General features: G+C 39.0%; 1 protein-coding gene across 1 annotated transcript in view; it reads right to left on the bottom strand.

Annotated features, from left to right (window-relative positions):
- LOC137266075 (prominin-1-like) overlaps positions 1–19318 on the bottom strand; it is a 120941-nt gene extending 101623 nt beyond the window's left edge. The window contains exon 1 of the mRNA XM_067801576.1: positions 18952–19318. Coding sequence (XP_067657677.1) covers positions 18952–19108 — 157 coding nt within the window. The 5' untranslated portion in view covers positions 19109–19318. The remainder of the gene's footprint in view (positions 1–18951) is intronic.
- Positions 19319–23320: the final 4002 nt, after the last annotated feature.

Here is a 23320-nt window from a genome sequence, read left to right as displayed (position 1 = left end):
TATATAGTCAGAGATTAAGCATCAGTCTGACCAAGTCAGACTGTTGCATGTGAGGTCCCAGACAGGCCAGGTATCCCTTCATCTTAAACTTGTTAAATACATCTGTCAATATCATGTGGTTTTATTAATGAATATGTGAGGGGTCAAAACAGTTTCAGATCAAAAGAAAGTACATGTTGGTGCTTAAAACACACTGTCAGCTGTAGATGTGTTGTAGATACCATAGCGTTGTCAGCATGTCAATCTCAGATGTTGTCATTTCACCACTGTGATGTGGACAGAAGGAATAATTGAGCTTTGTGTGTGTTTGTTTGTATTCCCACTTATATATCACATTGACATATAAGATAAATAAATATTGAAACAGAAGCATCACATAAGTGCTTCTGTTCTACTGATAACACAACTAACAGTCATTCGTTAAGATGGACATATATGTATAGTTTCACAAACACTAGAAAAGTGAGTGAGTGAGTGAGTGAGTGTACAACTCTGATTATGTTATAGGCCTTCCAAATCACTACCAAAAAGTGAAGATCCCTGACGTTTACAAAAAGGCAAGCACATCCAGTCAGAACAGGGGCACCAATCATGTAATACCTGGCAAATACATGACTATCACTGATATATCACTGGCCATGTCTGTAACACCTGTCATCGGTAGTTACCTTCTAATGTCAGTTACAGATCGTGTCAAAAGATGTTAAATGCCATGTTTTTTACAGACAATACAGCAACAGATATTAACACAAACAGCATTACAAGCCAATCTTAAACTATTTCCCCATCATCCCAAAGAGGATCATCCTAAAGAGGACCATCCTACCCTCTCCTAACCCAAAACCAAACCCCTCCAACCCCAAATGCTCCTGTCTACCATGTCAGCTGTTGTATGTACAGGATATTGTCAGAACAAATGGGACTTCCATCAGCAATCAGACAGTCAGGTCAGGTATAAACCTGTTCTTGAAGACAACTGATGCATGCCTCATTTGTCGGCGCCAACAATGGCCAACATATCACCTCCTGTGAGAATACATTAGTCCTTTATCCAGTACACACATCAGGCTGCTGACCATATCAACCAGCCGATCCCTGTATTCAATATGTAGGAGATTTATCTATCAGTAGGATTCTACAGCCACGCTGATTCTATAGCAGCTGCTTTTGCTATATTGTTGGTCTGTGCCAAGATGGATATTGCTTGTCTATAGGAAGCTGCCTAGTATTAGAGTAGCTGCACTGCTCACAAGACATTGACTTTAGTGTTGTTTTATGTGATCAGATGTTGGATCACAGTTAGCGGCAGCTATACATAGTAGGATATTCATTGCACATCAATATTCCTTTATGTTCTTTGCCATATTCTAGTGTTAATATTAGAAAAAAAGATTCAATTAAATTTTAAAATACAAGTGAAAAAGTTTGATTGTTGCAATCATTTCCTTACTAAATACAACGCATATCTGTGTTTTCATAAATTCTGGTTGCTGTGAGCCTATACAATAATTGCAGTGAATCCCTTTAATATTGACATGAATTTCCTGAAAAGTAGTCCATTGTGCAGTTCTGACTACATAATGAGTATGTGTTTATGTGTCTATGAAATACTATCAAACAGTGATTATACCTGGTGTTACGTATTGGTGAAGAACACATTCAAAGGCAAGGCAATTATATAAGGTTATAAATCCTTTCATTAAAATTACAACTGCAGTAATAAAAACATGATAACACTTTTCAAACGCATGTTGAAAATAATTAATTGGAACACTGGATCGGAATGGAATTATTTCCATTTAACCATTATGACACCACACATGAACAAAGCCTCGACAAAGGACTATTCCACACATGTAATCCACATAACAATCACTTTGACAATGCTGTAATTTCCTCCCCAAACCAAAAAGTCAAATAAACAGGTTTCTGTGAAAATTATCCATCATGCAATAGGAAGGGTCAAAGTTTGTTCTCATGTGCGAATTAAAAATCTTTTGGGATTCTAAATTTAGCATCCCCTCTTTCAACACTTAGCTTTGACAGGATGGCAAATTATGTGTGCTTTGGTATCCTGTGGGACCTGTGGCAGGAATTAGTGGAAATGTCTGTCTGTTCAGACACATCGCAGAAGAGTGATGGTATTTCCCCGTCTAATAATGTCCTCTACGAGAGAGCATGTTCGAAAGCATTTGCAATTCATTTTATCCAAGCAATAAATGGCAATAATATTTTTTAAGGAATATTAAATACCAATTTGTCATTTCTGTAGTAAAACTGCCACTTCTTTCTGTGTTGTGAAAGACTGTTGTAAAAATTATCCTCTAATCAATATGGTGCTGAAATTTTAATGTCTGACAAAGCATGTGTAGAAATGTTCAGGAATCCAAGTAACTGTAAAACATGTTATAGATAGCAGTTCTGTGTCCTGCATCTGTGAATATCTGGTAAACTTTACAAACTTATTATCAGCCATCTTGAAACTCCGAAGATGTTTCAGGAAACTTTTCAGAACATATCTAGTGGACCTTTTGTCACAACTCACATTCAGTTCAATCAACAAGTTTCATTTTCGTTGACCTATCTTTTTACACATGAACACAGCATGACAAGCCGTGCGATATGGCGCTATTCCACAGTATTATTCCATATCATCATCATGTCTTTCTTGTACCAGAAGGTGCTAGGTAGCCAAGTGGTTAGGCAGAAGACCCGGGTTTGATTCCCCCACAAGGGCACAATGAGTGAAGCCCATTTCTCGTGTTCCCCACTGTAATATTTCTCGGATATTGTGATGTGAAACAAAACTCTCATGCACTCCTTGCAACAGACCCAGACTGACATGTTCACATCACTCAGAACTTCATGGCAGTCATTTAGTATTAATTTGCCAGGAAATGATATATTTAGCTAACAATATTCTCAGCAATTAGTTCATTCGTCTTTACAAAACATTTTTGAGTGTTCTCAAAACAACTGATTTCCTTTGAGTTCATCTGCCATTCTCATGCTGCTGATCACAGGTTTGTTTGATCCAGACTGAGTTATTTATGGACCACAGCCACATAGCTGGAATGTTGCTCACAGCAGTGTTAAAGAAACCAACCAACCAACCAACCAACCAACCAACCAATGATCATCAGTGTTCCTGATTGGTCAAATGAACATATGTTTCCTTAATTTTCATTGGAAGTATAACTCATCAAAGTTCAGCCTTCAGGACCAATGAATATTGTAGAATGTGCATTGTTGCCAAACATATTCCAGCTGTGTGAATACACAAGACAGCACACAGAGAGCCTTGAAAATCTCAGCCACGGATCTTTATAGGGTCTACATTGAAAAGTTAAAAAATTAAATCTGACGCAAGCAAATGAATTTCTGAGACTGTGACCAAAATATCCCTGCCCTCCATCCATGTCATCGGCCTCAGTATATCAGCCCACAGCAATGTGTTTATGTTATATGTTGTCATGGTACAAATCAAGATGAGAATAATGTGTTTTCACAGTACAGCCAGATTACGTGTAGATTTAGCAGCAACACACTTTCATATTCATGAGAAATCTTGGCTAAAAGATTGCATGATTGTATAATGATTGATTGTTTGATTCTAACTTTATTGTCAACAAGCGTCTCTCAATCAATATAAAATAGTGATGATACGTGTTCGCAAACCATCCTGCCAAGATTTCAGTTCCAAATTGAATGTAGCATGGTTAGATATACAGGTACCCTAAGTTTAGGTGGACAACACAGTGTATCTGATTTCTAATCTTATACATGGTCCACCTATTTTCAGTGTGTTCAATATTTCATAAATTATCAGTGTAACATATCCAGTAGCTTATTATATCTCTCTGCTGAATACTGTGGCTCTCATTTCCAGTAAACTTAATAATTCATGCTATTTTCAGTGTTTTAGAAATAAGTATTCTAGAAAAAAAATTATTTACTGCTTTCTGTCAGTCCACACAACAAACCCTTTTGCTCGATCCTTGTTTTCTGTTGGGATACTTCATTAAGAATACTCAACAAAACCAATGATAAAAATGTGTTTTTGCATAGTTACCAATTTATCTTATTCCATAGACTCACATATTCCTTTTAACATATGTTCCACATGTGTAGTAACCAAGGTGTGTCAGTTCTGTCAGTTACTTTATTCTGTCCTGTCTCAGTGCTTAACAGTGATATTTTTACATCACACAAATTTATTTCAACTACTTATTATTATAGGATATTTATATAGTCAATATATCCACACAACCTCTACATGCTCAAGGTGCTGGTACTGATTCCCTCGATCTTTGGATGTCAATCTCATCAAATTACACAGTTATTAATATGAAATAACGTCAGCGTACTTTGCTGTGTCTTTAAAGAGCATGACACATTTTAGTGACAATCCCTCCATTTTAGACACCAACCATGATCCAGTTATCCATTGTCCATACAGCTGACTGTTTCTCTTCCTACTCATCTGAGCACCGTCTAGGGATTTGAAAAACAGATAATTTTGGAGCCAAGTAACTGAATCCATTAAGACTGGTATTGTGGAACATAATGTAGGACAGAGGCAGCGTCAGGAGATGCCACATGTAACAGTAGTTTTACAGAAGTTAAGAATTGCATCCTCACCAACCTTTTGTCTCCCAACCAAATAGCAAAACCATCAAACCTCTCCACTAATCAGCCCTTATCCATTCTGGTGAATTGCCAAGTTTACTAAACAATTACTGAAATATTAGGCTTAGTGTTCTTCAGGAGCCTTGTCAAGTCATATTGACTTGATTATTACTGAAATGCTGCAGTTGATGTTCTCATAATTGCATTTGTGCAACTTTACATTCACTCTCTGTGACAGAGAGGAGGGAAATAGTTGGTTTCATTCTTCTTTCAAAGGTGTTGTCTTTTTAAAAAGAAATATTTGGTTATAATATAAGAGGCAATTAAAAATTCATATTGTACACCTGTTTAGTCTATTTAATGGTGCTATTAGCATCTGTTCCAATATTTTCAGGATGTTCTCTTCCTGTCTCTTCTTCACCAACCCTGAGCACACCTCTGAGGGCACATTTATCATGCTGTCAATAACAATCAAATAATAAGTAGATTCCCAGTACGTTCAGCCTTAATGAACTAAAGACAGCCTGAATAATTTCACATAGGAATCTTTTGATATATAGTTATTCTGTTTTCAAGGGAAGCAACTGGAGTAGAACTGAATATAATGATTACTTTCAACAAAGGTCACAATAACAAGATTTTTAATTTAGCTGCTGGAGGAAGCTCCCTACTTCAAATGACACAGGCTTCCTTCAGTGTCAAAAGATGATAGCATGAATTAGAAAATGTGTTAACAGTCAATGATGTCCATCAATATTTCAGACAAGCAGGATCTGGCTTGTGATCTAAAATGCAAAGTAGAGAGAACAGCACAGTTGCTCCACTTTTCTGAATGATGGTTAGAGATTGTCAGCAGCCAAACAGTTGGGTACGTCTGCACAAGAGGTTATGAATCTGATATACACATTCTCAGAGGTCAGACACTTTTGGTCGGTCTTCACAAGAGGTCACGAATCACATATATACAGATTGTCTGTAGTCAGTCACTTTTGGTCATAAATCATAATATGTATGTTTCAGTCAATATGTGGAATCAGTCATTTCATGTAATGACTCAATGAATCAGTTGTTTCATGAAGTGCCCATGAGCACTAGGCATTACATGTGATGACTGCAAAGTCCATTCATTACATGAAATGACTAAAAATCATGGTACATGAAATGACCACAAAACTTCAGTGAAAAACATTTATTGACGCTATCATAAGACTGTTTTAGACATTGCACATCAAGGTTGAGTATTTATGTAATTATCAAAGTACAGTGAGTATACTGTGCCAACTCAATCACCACAAAGTCCTATATTGAAATCAAAAGCCCAAATCATGCATAAAAAAGTAATGAAGTTGAGTCCTTAATCACAAAATTCAAACCATACATCACAGAAGTCATTCAGTTTAACTGTCAAACCACTTGTCAGAATCTGACTAGTTAATCTCACCAGTCACTTGTTTTTGCACAACCGGCTGCTGTGACAACAGCTGGAGCACTTGAGTTTGTTAATGAAACGCTTGCATCTATTTGTCCCATATCTCTTGGAACCTGCACAATTGCACCGGACATATCCCTGTCAACCACTGTTGAATTCTACATGTACAGCCTGGCATAGTGTTACAGTCTTTGAGTATATCCATGGTGACAGCAACTGGAGCAGGACTCATTGGTGGTAGATCCCTGCACCCTGGTGTGGACTGGCTGGTGCTTGATGTCAAGTCAAAGTTGGTGATTGTTGAGTCTTGCTGACTGGATAATATGAAAACAAGACTGTCCTCAGTTTGCATCCGCTCAATAACCTCGGTCAGCAAAGATGTTGATCTTAAGGCAACTTTTGCTTCACATCCAAACATAGCGACGTATGGGGATCATTGGATCCCAGAATGCAGACTGGAATTTTTCTGGACTTGTACAAATTTTATGCCCACAGACCTATCATCCATGCAAAATGCATATTCTTGATATTAGCATTTGCCCTTCCCACAGACCCTTGACTTTGATGGTGTACTTGTTTACCATGAACCAATTCGGGGCCACACCAGTTTCAGTTCAGAGATAACCTTGGCATTAAATTCACTGCCACTGTGATCATGTAGGATAGATTGAATGCCAGCAAGAAGAAACATATCCAGTAGACCATGGACAACTACCACAACATGCTTTGAGGCTAATGCTCGTAGAATAACAAACTTGGTCAGGTGGTCTTCACAGACCATGATCCACTTGAACAAATTTTAAGTCATACACTGCCTATCAAAAAGATCAATTTGTGAACGTGTTGCAAATTCCTGTGTGAGAATGGGATGGACCACCACACCCTTTGTCCTTGGGAACTTGCACTACTTCTGACATTCCTGGGAGTAAAACTTGAAAACTTCAAGAGCCTCACAGGTGATGTCGGCATAATTCTTGTTGACCTCTTTGGTAATCAGATTCACGTCCATCATGACCTGTGGCTATGTGAGCTCGCTTGACCACATCGTATGTGTTGTCTATGCTGGCTTAATACACTGGATCCTCATCTGGTGTGGCACGCTTTTCAAGGAGTTTCTCTTCAGAACCACTCTGAAACTGAAAAAATATGAGAAATTTTTAAAAACTTATAATATGCAAAAATCAAGAAGTAATTGCAAAGAAATAATACAAAGTGAGTGTAATCAGATTTACTTCATACTTACTTTGATAAAAGGTAGTATCCATGTCTGTCCTTTGTTCCACCAGGTCCTGCTGCTGTTCTCAGATCCTCCTTCATTGTGAAATACGCCTCCTTTGGGATTAAAACTCTCTTGCAAACTTCATATTTCCTGTAGAGCTCTGCTTTGAATTGGTTTTCATAAGATTCTCTCATAATGATATTATGTAAGTGTTGTAACAAAATGATTTGTTACAAAAAGCAGAAACAATGCTGGTGTTATAGAACAAATTCTTTGATCCTCTGAGCACTTGTCATTTGCTGGGCATTAAGAACAAGTCACTTGAGTGAAGTCACTTGAGAGATGTCACTTGGGGGAAGCCACTTGGGGGGAAGTCATGCAGTTGTTTGTGGTTGACAACATATTACAACAAAAACAAACAAACAAACCTAAGCAAGAGAAAAAAATACTGCATATGCCTAAATGAATAACACTGGACCCAGGTTTGGATGTACATCCCCACAGAATATTAGTGATAAAGAATTCATTACAACGTAACAAGCACCTGAAAATATACACAGGATTATGCAGAGATATGTAAATCCATCACAACCTTTGAAATCAATGGATGCGTCATCAGACAATTGAAACAGTGTCATTTTGTGTTGTACCCATATTGCCTGATTTGTAAAAAATCTTCAGCCAGGCATTATATGTAAAAGAAAGCTATAAATTTTAGTAATTACACGTATTGCCTAGTGCTCACAGGCACTTCACAAAATGACCGATTCATTTCATTACGTGAAATGACTGATTACACATATTGACTGTAACATATGCAGATCCTCATATGTCAGACACTGTTGGTAGGTCTTCACAAGAGGTCCTCAATCATACATACAGATTGTCCACAGCAATCAGATACTGGATATTCCACAGGCTTATAAAAATATCTTTGATCCCTTTTCACTTCATAATGGGTTTAAAAGTGTTGACCTTATGTTCCCTTGGGCATGTACAAAGAATTCTGAGGATCAGCGAATCAAGGTAGTTTCATACCTCTCTTTGTTAACATCCAGCTCGGCAGAGAATGATAGAAATCAACTTCACATTGGCACCTTTGTTAACATCCAGCTCGGCAGAGAATGATAGAAATCAACTTCACATTGGCACCTTTGTTAACATCCAGCTCGGCAGAGAATGATAGAAATCAACTTCACATTGGCACCTTTGTTAACAATTTGTTACTCAAGCTAACCAAACATCCCCTTTTATATCAATCTTCATGTTGATATGATATTTTCACAATGAACGTCTGTTCACTGCATTGCTTGATAATTGTCTCCTGAAACATCATAGGCCTGTCTGAAAATTTTAATAACAGCATAATCATAAACATATACATACTTCTATACACACATTTTGAAGCAACGTACCTACTGGGTTGACGATAAGGTTGGAAGCAGAACCTTCTTCAAATACACATTCAAATGTAGGAGCTAGTATTAATGAGCTCTTGTAATAGTGTATTTCAGATAAGCCTAGGTATATCAGGTTAATGGTTGTGTTTGATGTGAGGTGGGGTGGGTGTAGTAGGTGGGGGAGGCAATGTAAGTGGGTCACGTTAATAATCTTTATTATGGTGAAAAGGTGACTGGAAGTGGGAGTGACAAAGCAAGTCAATATTCATGGTGGCTCTCAATATACATTCATTTAGGCTAGACCAGATTCATTTCTTGTTTGACAGATTTTTGTCCTTCGAAAACCGAAAGGAAGGGGGAAAAAGTTCACTCTTGCAGAGGTGCTCAAAGCGCTGATTTCTAACACAAATATTGTTCTCTGACAACAGATCCAGTGTTTTTGAGTCCACATTGTCAAACGGCTTTGCATAGTCAAAGTCTCTTAACGTTAGAACTTTAATTATCCAGTGGGGAAAATTTCTTATTCTTGAAAAAATATGGCAGATCCATAAAACAAGAAATATAAATAGTCTGGCGTTATCTGGAAAATAGAATATCATTGATCCACTGATACCTGGTAAGCTACTTTCAGTCTGTATCAATGACACGATGTTGTCAGAGTTGCAAGAACACATGATGATTCGAACTTTAGTCTGTTCCAGTCAAGTACCTTCTACAGCATATAGTAATGTACGGACGGTATGCCTGGGTATGAGTGCTATTTATGCTGACTATCACTGTTACAGTTACATCATTTCCATACACTATGTGAAAATATATTGTTTGTCTTTTTCTCTTAATGACAGACAAGTGACTTGACAAGAAACCACATGTACAATTATCCTACAGAGAAAATAGGAGATGGTGTTACACCTGTAACCAACTAAGCAATATAAAGGTTAGTTCCCTGTATATTCTACTTGTGTGCATCATGTTTCCAGTGAAGGCATACCATAACAAAATTATTACCCCTAGCATTCAAGACATTATTTTTCACTGTCACCTAAAGACAAGCATCACTGAACATCCTTCACATTAAACTTGATATTATGATCTCTGATGTGTAACATAATCATGCTTAGTGCAACATTTCCCTTTAAGAATTGAAACAAACCCTCAACTTGAAAGAGGTGATTTTACAAAAATCAATCATTATGAACCAAGTCATTTTTCATAAATGATTCTGCAATTCGCATATTCAGTTTCAAAGAAATCCCAAACTTACATGCCTGAATTAACAAAGTTGTCTGACACAATTTAGATATTAGTTCTCCACACATCCTCAGACTGTGGATTAGATCAATGTTTTATTTCAATCAGAAGGTTGCTGTCCGCGTGAAGCTCATCGGTCATGGCCCTCATCAATGACACATGGTATTTGTATCAGAAGAATTGATTTTTCTCATCAGCTTGTTATCCAATTACACTTTTTGTCAAAAGATCCGTAACTGGTTCAAGACGGGTAATCAGAAGAATATGCTGAAATACTCAATAACAAATACGCATCTTATACCTGAGTGGCTTTTTTTGGCATATCCTAATTACAATTTCTTCCTTTTATAGCTGCTTGCATTTTTTTTTTTTTAGACTTTCCAACACGCTAAATTACCACATGAGGAAATTGAATGTCAGCATGGAGAACTTCCTGTTCCGCAATGTGTAGGATTAAACACTGAGAGTGCTAAGCATTGCTCTATAACAAGACACATCATGCTATTTCAAACACAGAGGCATTTTGATACGAGTACCCGCAATACGTATGCATGATGTCCAGCTACTTAGAGCCCCAGGGTCAGGAAACTGGCTGAGACAGCTGGATACATGGGATTAGTGCAGAGACTAAGGAGTGAATCACATTGAACATTAAAGTTGCCAAAAATTCAGGTAAAGTCCTGGTTAGTTGAGGTGAAACTGTGTGTTAACATAACAGTCCACATTATTGCATTTATGAAGACCATCCACATGTTAGTGTAGCATTAATAAGGCAATGATCAAAATGACTTGATTGGTGGAAGGCTGCAGAGAACCTGACAGCTAAAGCAGCAAGAAGTTTTTCTTCTTTAATATCACCATTCAGTCATGCCTTTTATTTGTGATGACATAAGACGACAGCTTCCCTGCTTTAGCATAAATGCTGATTCTTTCTTTCACATTCTTCATACAACGCAGGATTTCCAGGAAGTCACAGCAGATTAGCGCCAGTGGTTCTCAATTATTCTCTTTACTACAAGGTCTGTTCCAGGTTGGCAAATGACAAGCCCCCTCTAGAGATGCTACAGAAGGACATCAGTAATACTGGTTTGGGGCCCGTGATCAGTTCCCTCAAGGCCCCATGGAATCATAAGGACGTTTGCAATCTGACTGAGCTATTTTCAACACACCAAACACAGGAGCTGATCATGTTGTCATTGTCAGGTCTTGCTGACTCAGCAGGAAAACAATTAAACTAATTATCCCACTTGGTACCTTTGTCAGTCGCACACTGGTCATCACCATTCTGGACATCACTAACTGATTTGACTAATGATAATATAGGCAGTAGCACATCAACTGATTTGACTAATGATAATATAGGCAGTAGCACATCAACTGATTTGACTAATGATAATATAGGCAGTAGCACATCAACTGATTTGACTAATGATAATATAGGCAGTAGCACATCAACTGATTTGACTAATGATAATATAGGCAGTAGCACATCAACTGATTTGACTAATGATAATATAGGCAGTAGCACATCAACTGATTTGACTAATGATAATATAGGCAGTAGCACATCAACTGATTTGACTAATGATAATATAGGCAGTAGCACATCAACTGATTTGACTAATGATAATATAGGCAGTAGCACATCAACTGATTTGACTAATTACAACACAAGTAGTGACATCATCAACTTATTTGGCTAATTATGATATAAGCAGTAATGTCGACATGACTCCTGATTAATTAGGACCAACAAATCCATCCTTGGTCATAATTTTTGAAACAAGGTAATTGACACGGAAGCCCATATTTGAAGAAATTGTATCTCTGCCTGTCTGTGTGTCTGACAGACAGTCCTAGGATGAGATCCTATATTCGTAGCTACAAGTTTTGCGTACTCTGGGCCTGTTTCAACAATTGTTATTAGCATTGCTGTTATAATTGCCACACTTAAAGTCATGTTAATTTTATTGTTTTTCAAAAAAAGCTTTGTGGTAGTAATGTTTACACAAACAGGTTTCCCGGGGTTGTTTACATGAAGTAGGAATGTGTGGTACAACTGTGTACCTCATCAGATAAAGATGGAGAATGACACACAGCAATTACCTTAGGGAGCAAAGGAGACAATTACATGAAGAAACCTAGGATTGTCATCACATGGCAGATAGTTTGGAAGGAAATGATGACTGTATAATTATTTCCATATTATGGTTCAACACTGGCTCACTACAATCATGGTGTAAAAGATGAGTTTGGCACCGAGTGCAACAACATATGTGTAAGGTGCTATAGTTATTGCACATACATAATTTATCTCCTAGGGGCTGCCACATTACTTACATCTACATCACTAGAGTGTGAGGAATCAAACCCAAGCCTTCATCATAATGAGCAAACACTTTAACCACCAGACTACCTCATCATACTTGAATACAATAAAAACATTATACAGCACAGTTCTGTGATACTGAAGGTCACAAGCAACCACAAAAATCAAAGATAATTAAAACAGAGTTATCACTTATTCATGACATATAAAATGCATTGGTGAATAAGAAAAAACAAATAAACAAAATTAAAAGCATATGATAGCAAATCAAAAGTGCAGTATTTTGTATTTGGGTTTACCTCCTTCGAAACGAAGCAGCCTCGATACCAAACCCAGTCAGAGATGGTGGGTGTGCACTCAAGTGTAATGAAGCCTTTTCATTGGCCACTGGTTCATTTGGCAATACACTTAGTTGGCTCTTTGTTTATGGACTATAAGCTCGATAGGTGCTAATTTCAAATTGCATGTGGTCAGTGATTGAAGTTGTGCATTTCATACTGTCATAAGGTGCCAATAAACCAGACATGGAGTTTTCTCTGTGACAGAGTGTGCTTATCACAATCAACATGTTTTTATTTATTTTATATAACGAGTATTATTATCTACTTGTTTGTGTATACAACCAAGATTAGACTACTGCTCATGACCTCATACTCTGGGCAGGTTTACACTTTCAAGCTGTTTCCCTGAACCTATCCACTGTGCATGCGTCATGAGTGCAGGCAGCACAGCTGTTGAAACCACTTTTTCCTAAAGGGAGAAAATTAGTAAATTGTTTGAACTCCGATTTCATGGGCTTTTTTTATTGCATTTGTTTTTCAACTTTATAGGTTGAATTGGCATATTTGATTATTTGTTTTGCTAAGTGCATACCGAAAGGTAGCAGAATCTGTGTTCTATGTTACATGTGACCTTTAAGAATGCACTGTCCCTGTGAGTGGATGCTTGCTGACACTGTGTACTGTCATACTACAATACCACTTGTAATATGCAACACGAATCAATACCTTCTTCAGAAACACATTGCTCCCATGATTTCTATAGCCTCCATGACAACCTGTCATGTTGCCACCTTCCTGTGCTGCATTCAGTTGTCAGTGACTCCACTCGCCCAAAACATATTGCCTTGCATCTGCATCATGAGAGCTACCACTAAAGCAAGACAATACTCTCACTCTCTCATGGGAGCAGTGATGTAGCCTAGTGGTTAAAGTTTTTGCTCATTATGCTAAAGACCTGAGTTCAATTCCCAACATGGGTACAATGTACTAAGCCCATTTCTGTTATCCCCTGCCATGATATAGCTGGTAAAAGCAGTGTAAAACTAAACTCATTCACTCATACATACGTGCAAGCCCTTGCTAGCAAATCCAAACTTTAACAATGCATGCTGTTATTGTCTTAAGGGTTAAAAACATCCCATTGCCCAATGCCTGTGATAAGTCAGTTTTCATTTTGGGCAATCAAATAATGGTATCTTACTTGACTACTAGATAATTTCTGCTTATGGTTTCAAGCCGCCAAAAGACTCTGCTCAAAATGTAGTTATTGAATTTCACAATGACAATGAAGCAGAGTTATCTTTCTTCTTTATTTATCACTTCTCAATGATAATCCACTATCTGCATTAAAGACTGACATCAAACACCATGTTCTGTAATTTGAATTATCATTGATTAAGTGATAGTTATTACTGGGTCACAATGTTTAGAGTTTTGAGTGATAGTTATTATTGGGTCACAATGTTTAGAGTTTAGAGTGATAGTTATTATTGGGTCACAATGTTTAGAGTTTTGAGTGATAGTTATTATTGGGTCACAGTGTTTAGAGTTTAGAGTGATAGCTGTTATTGGGTCACAATGTTTAGAGTTTAGAGTGATAGTTATTATTGGGTCACAATGCTTAGAGTTTAGAGTGATAGTTATTATTGGGTCACAATGTTTAGAGTTTTGAGTGATAGTTATTATTGGGTCACAGTGTTTAGAGTCTTGAGTGATAGTTATTATTGGGTCACAATGTTTAGAGTTTAGAGTGATAGTTATTATTGGGTCACAATGTTTAGAGTTTAGAGTGATAGTTATTATTGGGTCACAATGTTTAGAGTTTAGAGTGATAGTTATTATTGGGTCACAATGTTTAGAGTTTTGAGTGATAGTTATTATTGGGTCACAATGTTTAGAGTTTAGAGTGATAGTTATTATTGGGTCACAATGTTTAGAGTTTAGAGTGATAGTTATTATTGGGTCACAATGTTTAGAGTTTTGAGTGATAGTTATTATTGGGTCACAATGTTTAGAGTTTAGAGTGATAGTTATTATTGGGTCACAATGTTTAGAGTTTAGAGTGATAGTTATTATTGGGTCACAATGTTTAGAGTTTTGAGTGATAGTTATTATTGGGTCACAATGTTTAGAGTTTAGAGTGATAGTTATTATTGGGTCACAATGTTTAGAGTTTTGAGTGATAGTTATTATTGGGTCACAATGTTTAGAGTTTTGAGTGATAGTTATTATTGGGTCACAATGTTTAGAGTTTAGAGTGATAGCTGTTATGGGTCACATTTCATATCATAAATGTTCAGTGACAATGGTATTTTTAGCAGCAGGCCCTGTGGCAAGTGGCTCTTAAAGTTTAACCTGATTGTGTTTCGTGGTTTGTTGGCACCATTCTCCTGCCTGCTGATCTCACCTGAGCACTTCCAGTGAAAACTGTCTTGAAACTGCATCACTTTGACATTTCATCAGTGAGTGAGTCAGTCTAGTTTTACGCCATTTAACAATGTTCCAGGAATATCACATCAAGCGACACCAGAAATGGGCTTCACACATTGGACACACACAGGGAATCAAACTCAGGTCTTGGCAGTGATGAGCGAATGCTCTAACCATTAGACTAATCCTGAACAATGAACAGGCTGACATGCCATAACATAGCTTTAATATCAGATCTGCTTTCAAAACCTGCAAACTGCATTTCTTGAACTGAATAACCTTAATAATTGAATACTACAACACTGTTCTGCATATTGAATCATTTCTCGGTATTATCACTAGAATTATCTAGCTGCGTTGGTATTGATGTGGGGAGGCCCAATAATAACTTGCTTTAACACTAGCAAGTTTAATGCATGGTACCTTGTGTGGCAACGTCAAAGTACGGAAATGAATGCTTTGTATTGGTAGCCAGTGATTGTCAAAATTGTGACATGAAGTTTGTAAATTTCCAGTTGCCAAAGTTTATTCATGAAATATCAATCTTCAAAGACAGCAGGTTACTGAACAGTGATTGAAAGTGACTTGCTTAAGGCAAATGTCACCAATAGGCAAAAAACAACTAACCCAATTGTGTTTGCATTCCTTTCACCTCTATCCTTAATGAATTAGAAATAATATAAATGACAAAACTATAAAATACAACTGAAGAATTGTTTATAGTTGTCAGTGACACAATCGATCATACATCCACTAGCTAAGTGACTATCAAGAGATTAAAATCACTGCTTGAGAGTGGGGATTAAATTACACTACAGCTGTCAAAATCCTCATGTTCATAAAAGACCTCGTTTTTGAGGCATTGAGGTATCATTATCAGTGTGAAATGAGGCAACAGAGGGTCATAATCAGTGTGAAACTCAACAACCAGGGGCTATAATCAGTGTGAAACTGATCAACTTATTGTCATAAAAATTGTGAAACTGATGCACAAAGGGTGATAATCATTGTGAAACTGATGCACAAAGGGTGATAATCATTGTGAAACTGATGCACAAAGGGTGATAATCATTGTGAAACTGATGCACAAAGGGTGGTAATCATTGTGAAACTTGGCAAACAGGGTTCATAACCTGTGTGAAACCTGGCAACCATGGGTATAATCTATGTGAAACTTTCCAACCATGTGTAATAAATGGGGTGAAACTGTTGTAACAGGTCATACTGAACCAGAAACTGGGCAACAAAGGATCATAATCAGGGTGCAACTGTCCTAACAGGGTCATAGTGAACCAGAAACTGGGCAACAAGTGATCATAATCAAGGTGAATCTGTCCTACTAGGGTCATTGTGAACCAGAAACCGTGCAACAAAGGGTCATAATCAGGGTGAAACTGTCCTACCTGGGGCATAATGTACCAGAAACTGGGCAACAAAGGATCATAATCAGGGTGCAACTGTCCTAACAGGGGCATAATGTACCAGAAACTGGGCAACAAAGGATCATTATCAAGGTGAAACTGTCCTACTAGGGGCAGAATGAACCAGAAACTGGACAACAAAGGATCATAATCAGGGTGAAACTGTCCTACTAGAGGCAGAATGAACCAGAAACTGAACAACAAAGGATCATAATCAGGGTGAATCTGTCCTATAAGGGGCAGAATGCACCAGAAACTGGGCAACAAAAGATCATTATCAGGGTGAAACTGTCCTAACAGGGTCATAGTGAACCAGAAACTGGGCAACAAGTGATCATAATCAAGGTGAATCTGTCCTACTAGGGGCAGAATGAACCAGAAACTGGACAACAAGGGATCATAATCAAGGTGAAACTGTCCTACTAGGGGCAGAATGAACCAGAAACTGGACAACAAGGGATCATAATGAGGGTGCAACTGTCCTAACAGGGTCATAATGAACCAGAAACTGGGCAACAAAGTATCATAATCAGTGTGAAGTGGGCAACCGTGGATCAGGGTATGTGTGAAACCCTGAGTGAAGATAAAGGTGGGAAAGTAAGAAAAATGGCCAAACAAAGCCTGATGTATTTATATACAAGCTGTGGTGAGAGAAAGACAGAAACCAATCAATTGAAAGGGATTGATTGCCTTTTACAAGTGAAAGTCATTTGTGAACAGATTGTGTAATGCATTGATCTCCTAATCATATATCAATACAATGGTGCATTGATAAATCAATTGATATAAATAATTATAGTTATTTTATTCATGTTATTACTATATCTGAATAGCACTAGCTTAGATATCATCTGGTAGGATCAATAGACGAAATATAGCTTAAAACAATGACAGCAGGTGTTGGAAAAACGTTATCAAAATTATTATAAAAGCAAGATATATCAATGAATGCAATAAACGATTTTTGTCAAAAGATTCTCATTATTTAATAGTCTCATGCAAGAGAAATGCGGGCATTGCTATTCAATAATACACACACAAAAAGAATTCTTTCAGCCAAAATTAGCCGAAGAAAGTGCCATGAACATAAAGCACCTTAGCTGTGAAATCGTTACCCTGCTTACAGATCGTATGTTATCTATTCAGTGATAGTGCATGGGTCTTTCAGAAATCGTAATACCACACTAGGTTCAAAAGCAATTGCGTGTCTAACTGAGCATGAATAGAGAGTTAAAGCCAGAACACTTCCCAAAGCTGAACGGCTCGCAGAAGACTCCAGGCCCACCAAACAGATGTTCAATGCTAAAACTCGTCATTAATTAACCTCCACCTTTCTCCGAATTACTCGTAGTGTGGTAATTCAATTTCTACGGTTGAAGGGGTTTTTCAAGAAGACACATAATAAAAAGCCGACATTCAATCGGAACACACATCTTGTGGAACAAGCATTCCCGACTGCAGAAGTGTACATCACAAGCACTACAATTGCCTTGTATTTCGTTCGTATCGCCATACAGCTCGACATATTGAAATAATCAATACTTCAGTGTATATTAAACTGGCATTGTGTCTTTGGTCTCTCAGTTCATAGCTATAGAGCATTGCTATATATTTTCGATTGAGCGGCAAGTGACACATTTACCACATCCGTGTTTCACAGTAGTATCAATATATCTGCTGTATTCACCGACAGTCAACTGGGGCAACCAGAGAACATTAGCTTTACATGTAAATACAGAGCAACGCCTGGCGTCGGAGCGTCATAGATCTGTTACGATTGATTCTTGACCGATATAGAATCGGTAAGTGTTGTGATGAGTTTTAAATGGGAAAACGCATAGATGAATGGAATCGCGAAATGGTGATGTCACTCATGGGTAACATATTTGCGAACAGGCGCCCAATATTATTCAATGAATGTCAAATAAAAACAGAAAGCATTCATTAAACAAGATGAAATCAGAAACAATACTCGTTCATACGGCGCGGTCATAAAATCTTTTATCTGTTAGCACGACCACAGCGATACCCCCTGAACTCAACCAATGACATGGTAAAGATATTATCATCCATTGTCAATTAAGCTCGTGAAAAGTTGATGCCGCGAAGACTACGCAAGATTTGTATGAATGCTTTAGCACAGAACAATAGTAGAACCAGCGTCCTTGTGTAAACACATCCAGCGTCCGGCGTCCGTGGTCGATGACAGGCTAAGCGAAATACGCATTTATAAAACATTAATATCACATGCTGAATACCACCGAAGAATGGGATGAATATTTTACCACTGTCACTACATCAGCAAGTGCTTGTGATAAATGTGTGCTACGTCGTCCTACCTCGTGGCATACGACGACTGTGATATCCCGCCCTGTCAGGGCTGTTTTAATAGACTGGAGAACCCGGAATCTGATAATTGTCATTCTTCCCATCTTGTCACGTCCGTCATGACGCAATTTAACATCGAACAAGTTACGACACACATGACCACAAACTCACCAATTCCCTGATGTCAAAAGCAAATACTGTCAAAAATATAAATACATATATAAAGGCACTTACCTTTAGGTAAAGAACCCCATGATATTGTTCCGTTAGAACTTCTAACATGCCCCAAGTCCTCACTGATGTTATCCTCATAGACAAACTCATCTCCAATAACTGCCACAATTATCAGTAACACACAAACGAGTCCATGGAAATATCTCCGTCCATTCATGTTGTGTGTGCTGTTAAACTACAACTGCATTGCAACTGAGACCAGGCATCCAAGTCGCCTTTTTGATGTTAGCTTATCCTCTATGTATCACCAATTCTCATGATTAATCCCGATCGATAAGAAACGGCCTCTCGTCACTGACAATGCCGTTCTCTGAGTTTCAAACAGGAAACTAGTCCAACAGGCACGCCACAACACGGCTACAGTTGAACACACACCATTGAACACTATCTAACTATTCTATGCTTCGGTGACAGCGCTTGTCTCCCTTTGGTGCCAACACAATCAGCACCTACTGTTGATGTACTTTCTACAAGTCTTGTAGTGACTTGCCCGGCCCCTGCGATTCACTGCCTATCAAGCTCCACCACGTGGTAGTCTATTTATAGCATCCAAGTTCACAAGTGACAGAAGAGCATGCCGCAGTAGGATCCGTGTTAAGCGAGTGGTACAATAATTAAATATATCGCGTTCCTTTCACAGCACGAACCCTCGGAAAGGTAAACGATATCGCGTAACAGTTGCTTAAACCTGCTTACTGGCACCTGAAGGTCATTAAATGGCGTGTTTACTGTAATTAAACGACATGTTTGTCGTACAGGTTTCTGTTGTGTTACGTTCATTCTCGGCGCTCGTACACGGCAAACATTTAACGAAGCGCGATGTTGTACAGCCAGGCCAGGTAATGCACAGCAACGGAACTTTCTCGGGATATGAATATATCACAGGGCGACTTTGTTTTGAGATATTGAGATTTTTGTCGTATTTATATTGCAAAGGCGAAGCCAAACTGACATACCCGCCCAAAATACAGTGGTGACAAATATGTGTGTGTGTGTGTGTGTGTGTGTGTGTGTGTGTGTGTGTGTGTGTGTGTGTGTGTGTGTGTGTGTGTGTGTGTGTGTGTGTGTGTGTGTGTGTGTGTGTGTGTGTGTGTGTGTGTGTGTGTGTGTATGACAAAGCGTTCATTTGTGTTACACTAATTTGTTGTGGAGTAAAGTTCAAATGGATTATGGGCATAACAGGACAAAGTCTCCAGATCCACAAAGCAAGCATCGCGCCACGACTATGGTATCTCTAATACTGTAACAGAGTTGCCAGAGGCGTAGTTACAATTCCCCTAGCTTACACATGATTGTTGCTATAAAGAGGTTCAGCTACGATAGCCTTGTGAAACAGGGACCAGTCTTCATGCTTTTCTGGAAGAATCCTGAATTGACGACCACACGTACAACATGTCACCTGGCTGATAGTGTAAAACATATGTCACCTGGTTGATAGTGTAAAACATATGTCCCCTGGTTGACTGTGTACATGCGTCACCTGGATGCATGTGTACAACGTATGTCATCTGGTCGACTGTGTACATGTCACCTAGTTGACTGTGTACATGTGTCACCTGGTCGTCTCTGAACAGTCACTGATGCTGTCAGCCAAGTGTTGTTTGGCTGCCGTACTGATAACTGACGAGTAACTTAAATGTATACACTCTTACAATCCCAGCTCTAGGGAAGGAGAGGGCGATTAAACATTGCTTCACTCCGTTATAGCAATCTTCAGTCATTATGCGACCTTGGAAAATTAAAATAAGTTAATTAAATATTTGTAGCATTGATTGGTGGTAGTAGACCGCCGTGAGATATGACACATATGTGATATTTACAAGGGGTGGCTGACATGACCTGACCACGAGGGGATGTCGTAGTTGTGGAGCGGTGGGGGAACCTAGAGCTTAACGCGTTCGATCGCCACTCCTAAGATCCGGGTTTGATTCCCCACATGGGTACAAAGTCTGAAGCCCATTTATGGTGTTCCTCGACATGATATTGCTAAAATAATGCTAAAGGCGGTGTGAAACCACATTCACCCACCCACTCACTCACTCCCGTTGCTGTCTCAGCAGATTTGCATTATATTGGTCTCCAATAGTCTTTCAACCTTTAGCATTAATTTGAAACATTAAAAAACCGAAACCGTGCCCCTTGCCAGCTTATAGCACAAGCATGGCATGCCCGTTCTTCGAATAAGGAGGTGCCAAGTGATATTACCAGTTTTGACTGTTGTTTAGGTTAGTGGTTGGGAGCCCTGGGCTCATCCATGTATACACGTCGCTCAAAAAGCGACTGGATCTGCTTCTGTTCTCACGCGAGCGTCTCCTGCCAGGAATCAGAAGCCTCGGAACCTCGCATGCAGTCATGCTCAGTTTATTCCTGGGTCTGTTCTCAACTCTCACGAGAGATTCCTACTTTCTGGTCTGTGTGGCGTGTTTCGAGTCGTCAATCATCCGCGGTAACCTTATGTATTGTGTCAACAGTACCCATAGCGCCGGCCGTTGAAACTTTTCCTGATTGTGGATCATCTTTGAAGGTCCTCTCGTGAATTCAGCTGAAAATCTTATGTAAGGGAAGGAGGACCATCGTCGTCAGCGTGGATGGTGGTGGGATCATTTAGCCCATCCAGCTACAGTCTGTTTTATTACCAGAGAATATCCAGTCACTTTGCTGCCTTAGTGTCGTGCTGTTCGGTTATGTATAATGCACAAATGCACTCTTGTCATTTAGTCATTCACAGGATTGTCTGGTCCAAGACTGGAATCATTTACTGGCCCTTGTATAGTTGGGTACGGCGTTAAACAAACTGTATGGACTGTGCATTTCCCTGGGCCACATATAGTAGGATTACTGTATCTTCAATAGCTATTTGCATTGTAGTAGAGGCAACAAAGCTGCGTTGTCAATCGTGTAAATCCTGCACCATTGATATATACCACATACTAGTAGCCGTGCTCTGTAAGACTTCCATCTAAGACACTAACTAATCCACCTGTTATCTACTTCTCAGTGCTTGACTACTCGAACTAACGTTTCCTGCGCATTAGTGAATCATATTTTTCACTGAAAGCGTCCAGTGCAGTGAAGGGTGTTTCACGTCAGCTATGGTTCAAACGGCAGCCATGGTTCAAAGATTAAGAAACGAACGCATTTCAGAGCCTCGACCACCTCTCCATTTATCACCCCAGGGGTAGCCATTACCCGGAGAATACCCACCCCCACCCACGATGAGGTGATATGATCTTTAGCCTGGTGATTACCTGCATTGCCCGCACAGGCACACACACACACACACATGCACACGCACACACACGCACACACACGCACTCACACACACAGACCAGACACGCACGCGCGAGCACACACACACACACACACACACACACACGGGCGTTAGAGTGTGACTGCTTTTCAAAAGCAGTAGTAGCAGTAATGGCAACATGTGTTCCGTTTTTAACGCTAGCCCACATAAGCCTTGCATTGACCCTGTCAGCATCTGTTTAAACCCCTTAATGTCGAGTACGAGTCAGGCACCAACATGTACTATCTAATGATGATATTATTATGACACGGGTTCGAACCACTGATAATTCTCTTACGGAGTCACCTGTAGGTGCTACACAAGAGGACAAACAGTCTAGATATCTGCGAAAAACAATTCCAAATTCCAAAATTTGGCACATTTTCAGCACTGAACGATCACGGCTTCACCTTGCTACAAATAAATTATACTAAACTGTTTCATCTCGACTCCTGGCAGCTATACAAAACAAATAATGGTATAAATCCTGCAATAAATTATGTTGTTTTGGAGAGTCATTGGGTTACTTTGAAGCAAACCAGACACAGAGCATTCCACTTGACCCACAGAGAGAGGCAAGTGTAATTGCGAGCGGTGTACCTGAGCTGTACAATTGTTCTCGTCACAGCACAAGAAGCAGAGATAGACATTGGACTGCAAGAAGTCGCATCGACTCAGATCATGTAAACATAAACTCAAACTCTCAGGTTGTAAATATGTCGAAAAATAGAATATTGTCATGCATTATCTGCATCGTACGTTATGTGACTCACAAACACAAACACAAGAAATTTGCATAAATTAATCAATTATGTGACTGTAGAAAATTAATCAATCATGTGATCCTAGAGTACAATATACAGATAGCATGCATGGTTGTCACGGCGTGTTGGTTTCAGGTTATTTCACGCGTGACTAGCGCCCAGCTCGCTACCTCATGTCGCCGCAGTGAGTGCCAGTCTCGCTTGTCTGATCAGCTCCATATTGCCAGAATGTTGCTCCATCGAACACTGTGCATGCACCCTATAAGCTGATGGAATTACAACGCCTGCACATTGGCTATTGGGTGGGATTTGTATG

This window comes from Haliotis asinina, chromosome 15, assembly GCF_037392515.1.
Source record: "Haliotis asinina isolate JCU_RB_2024 chromosome 15, JCU_Hal_asi_v2, whole genome shotgun sequence".
Taxonomy (NCBI): domain Eukaryota; kingdom Metazoa; phylum Mollusca; class Gastropoda; order Lepetellida; family Haliotidae; genus Haliotis; species Haliotis asinina.
Note: the sequence above shows the minus strand (reverse complement) of the source record. Positions and strands in the feature narration are given on the sequence as shown.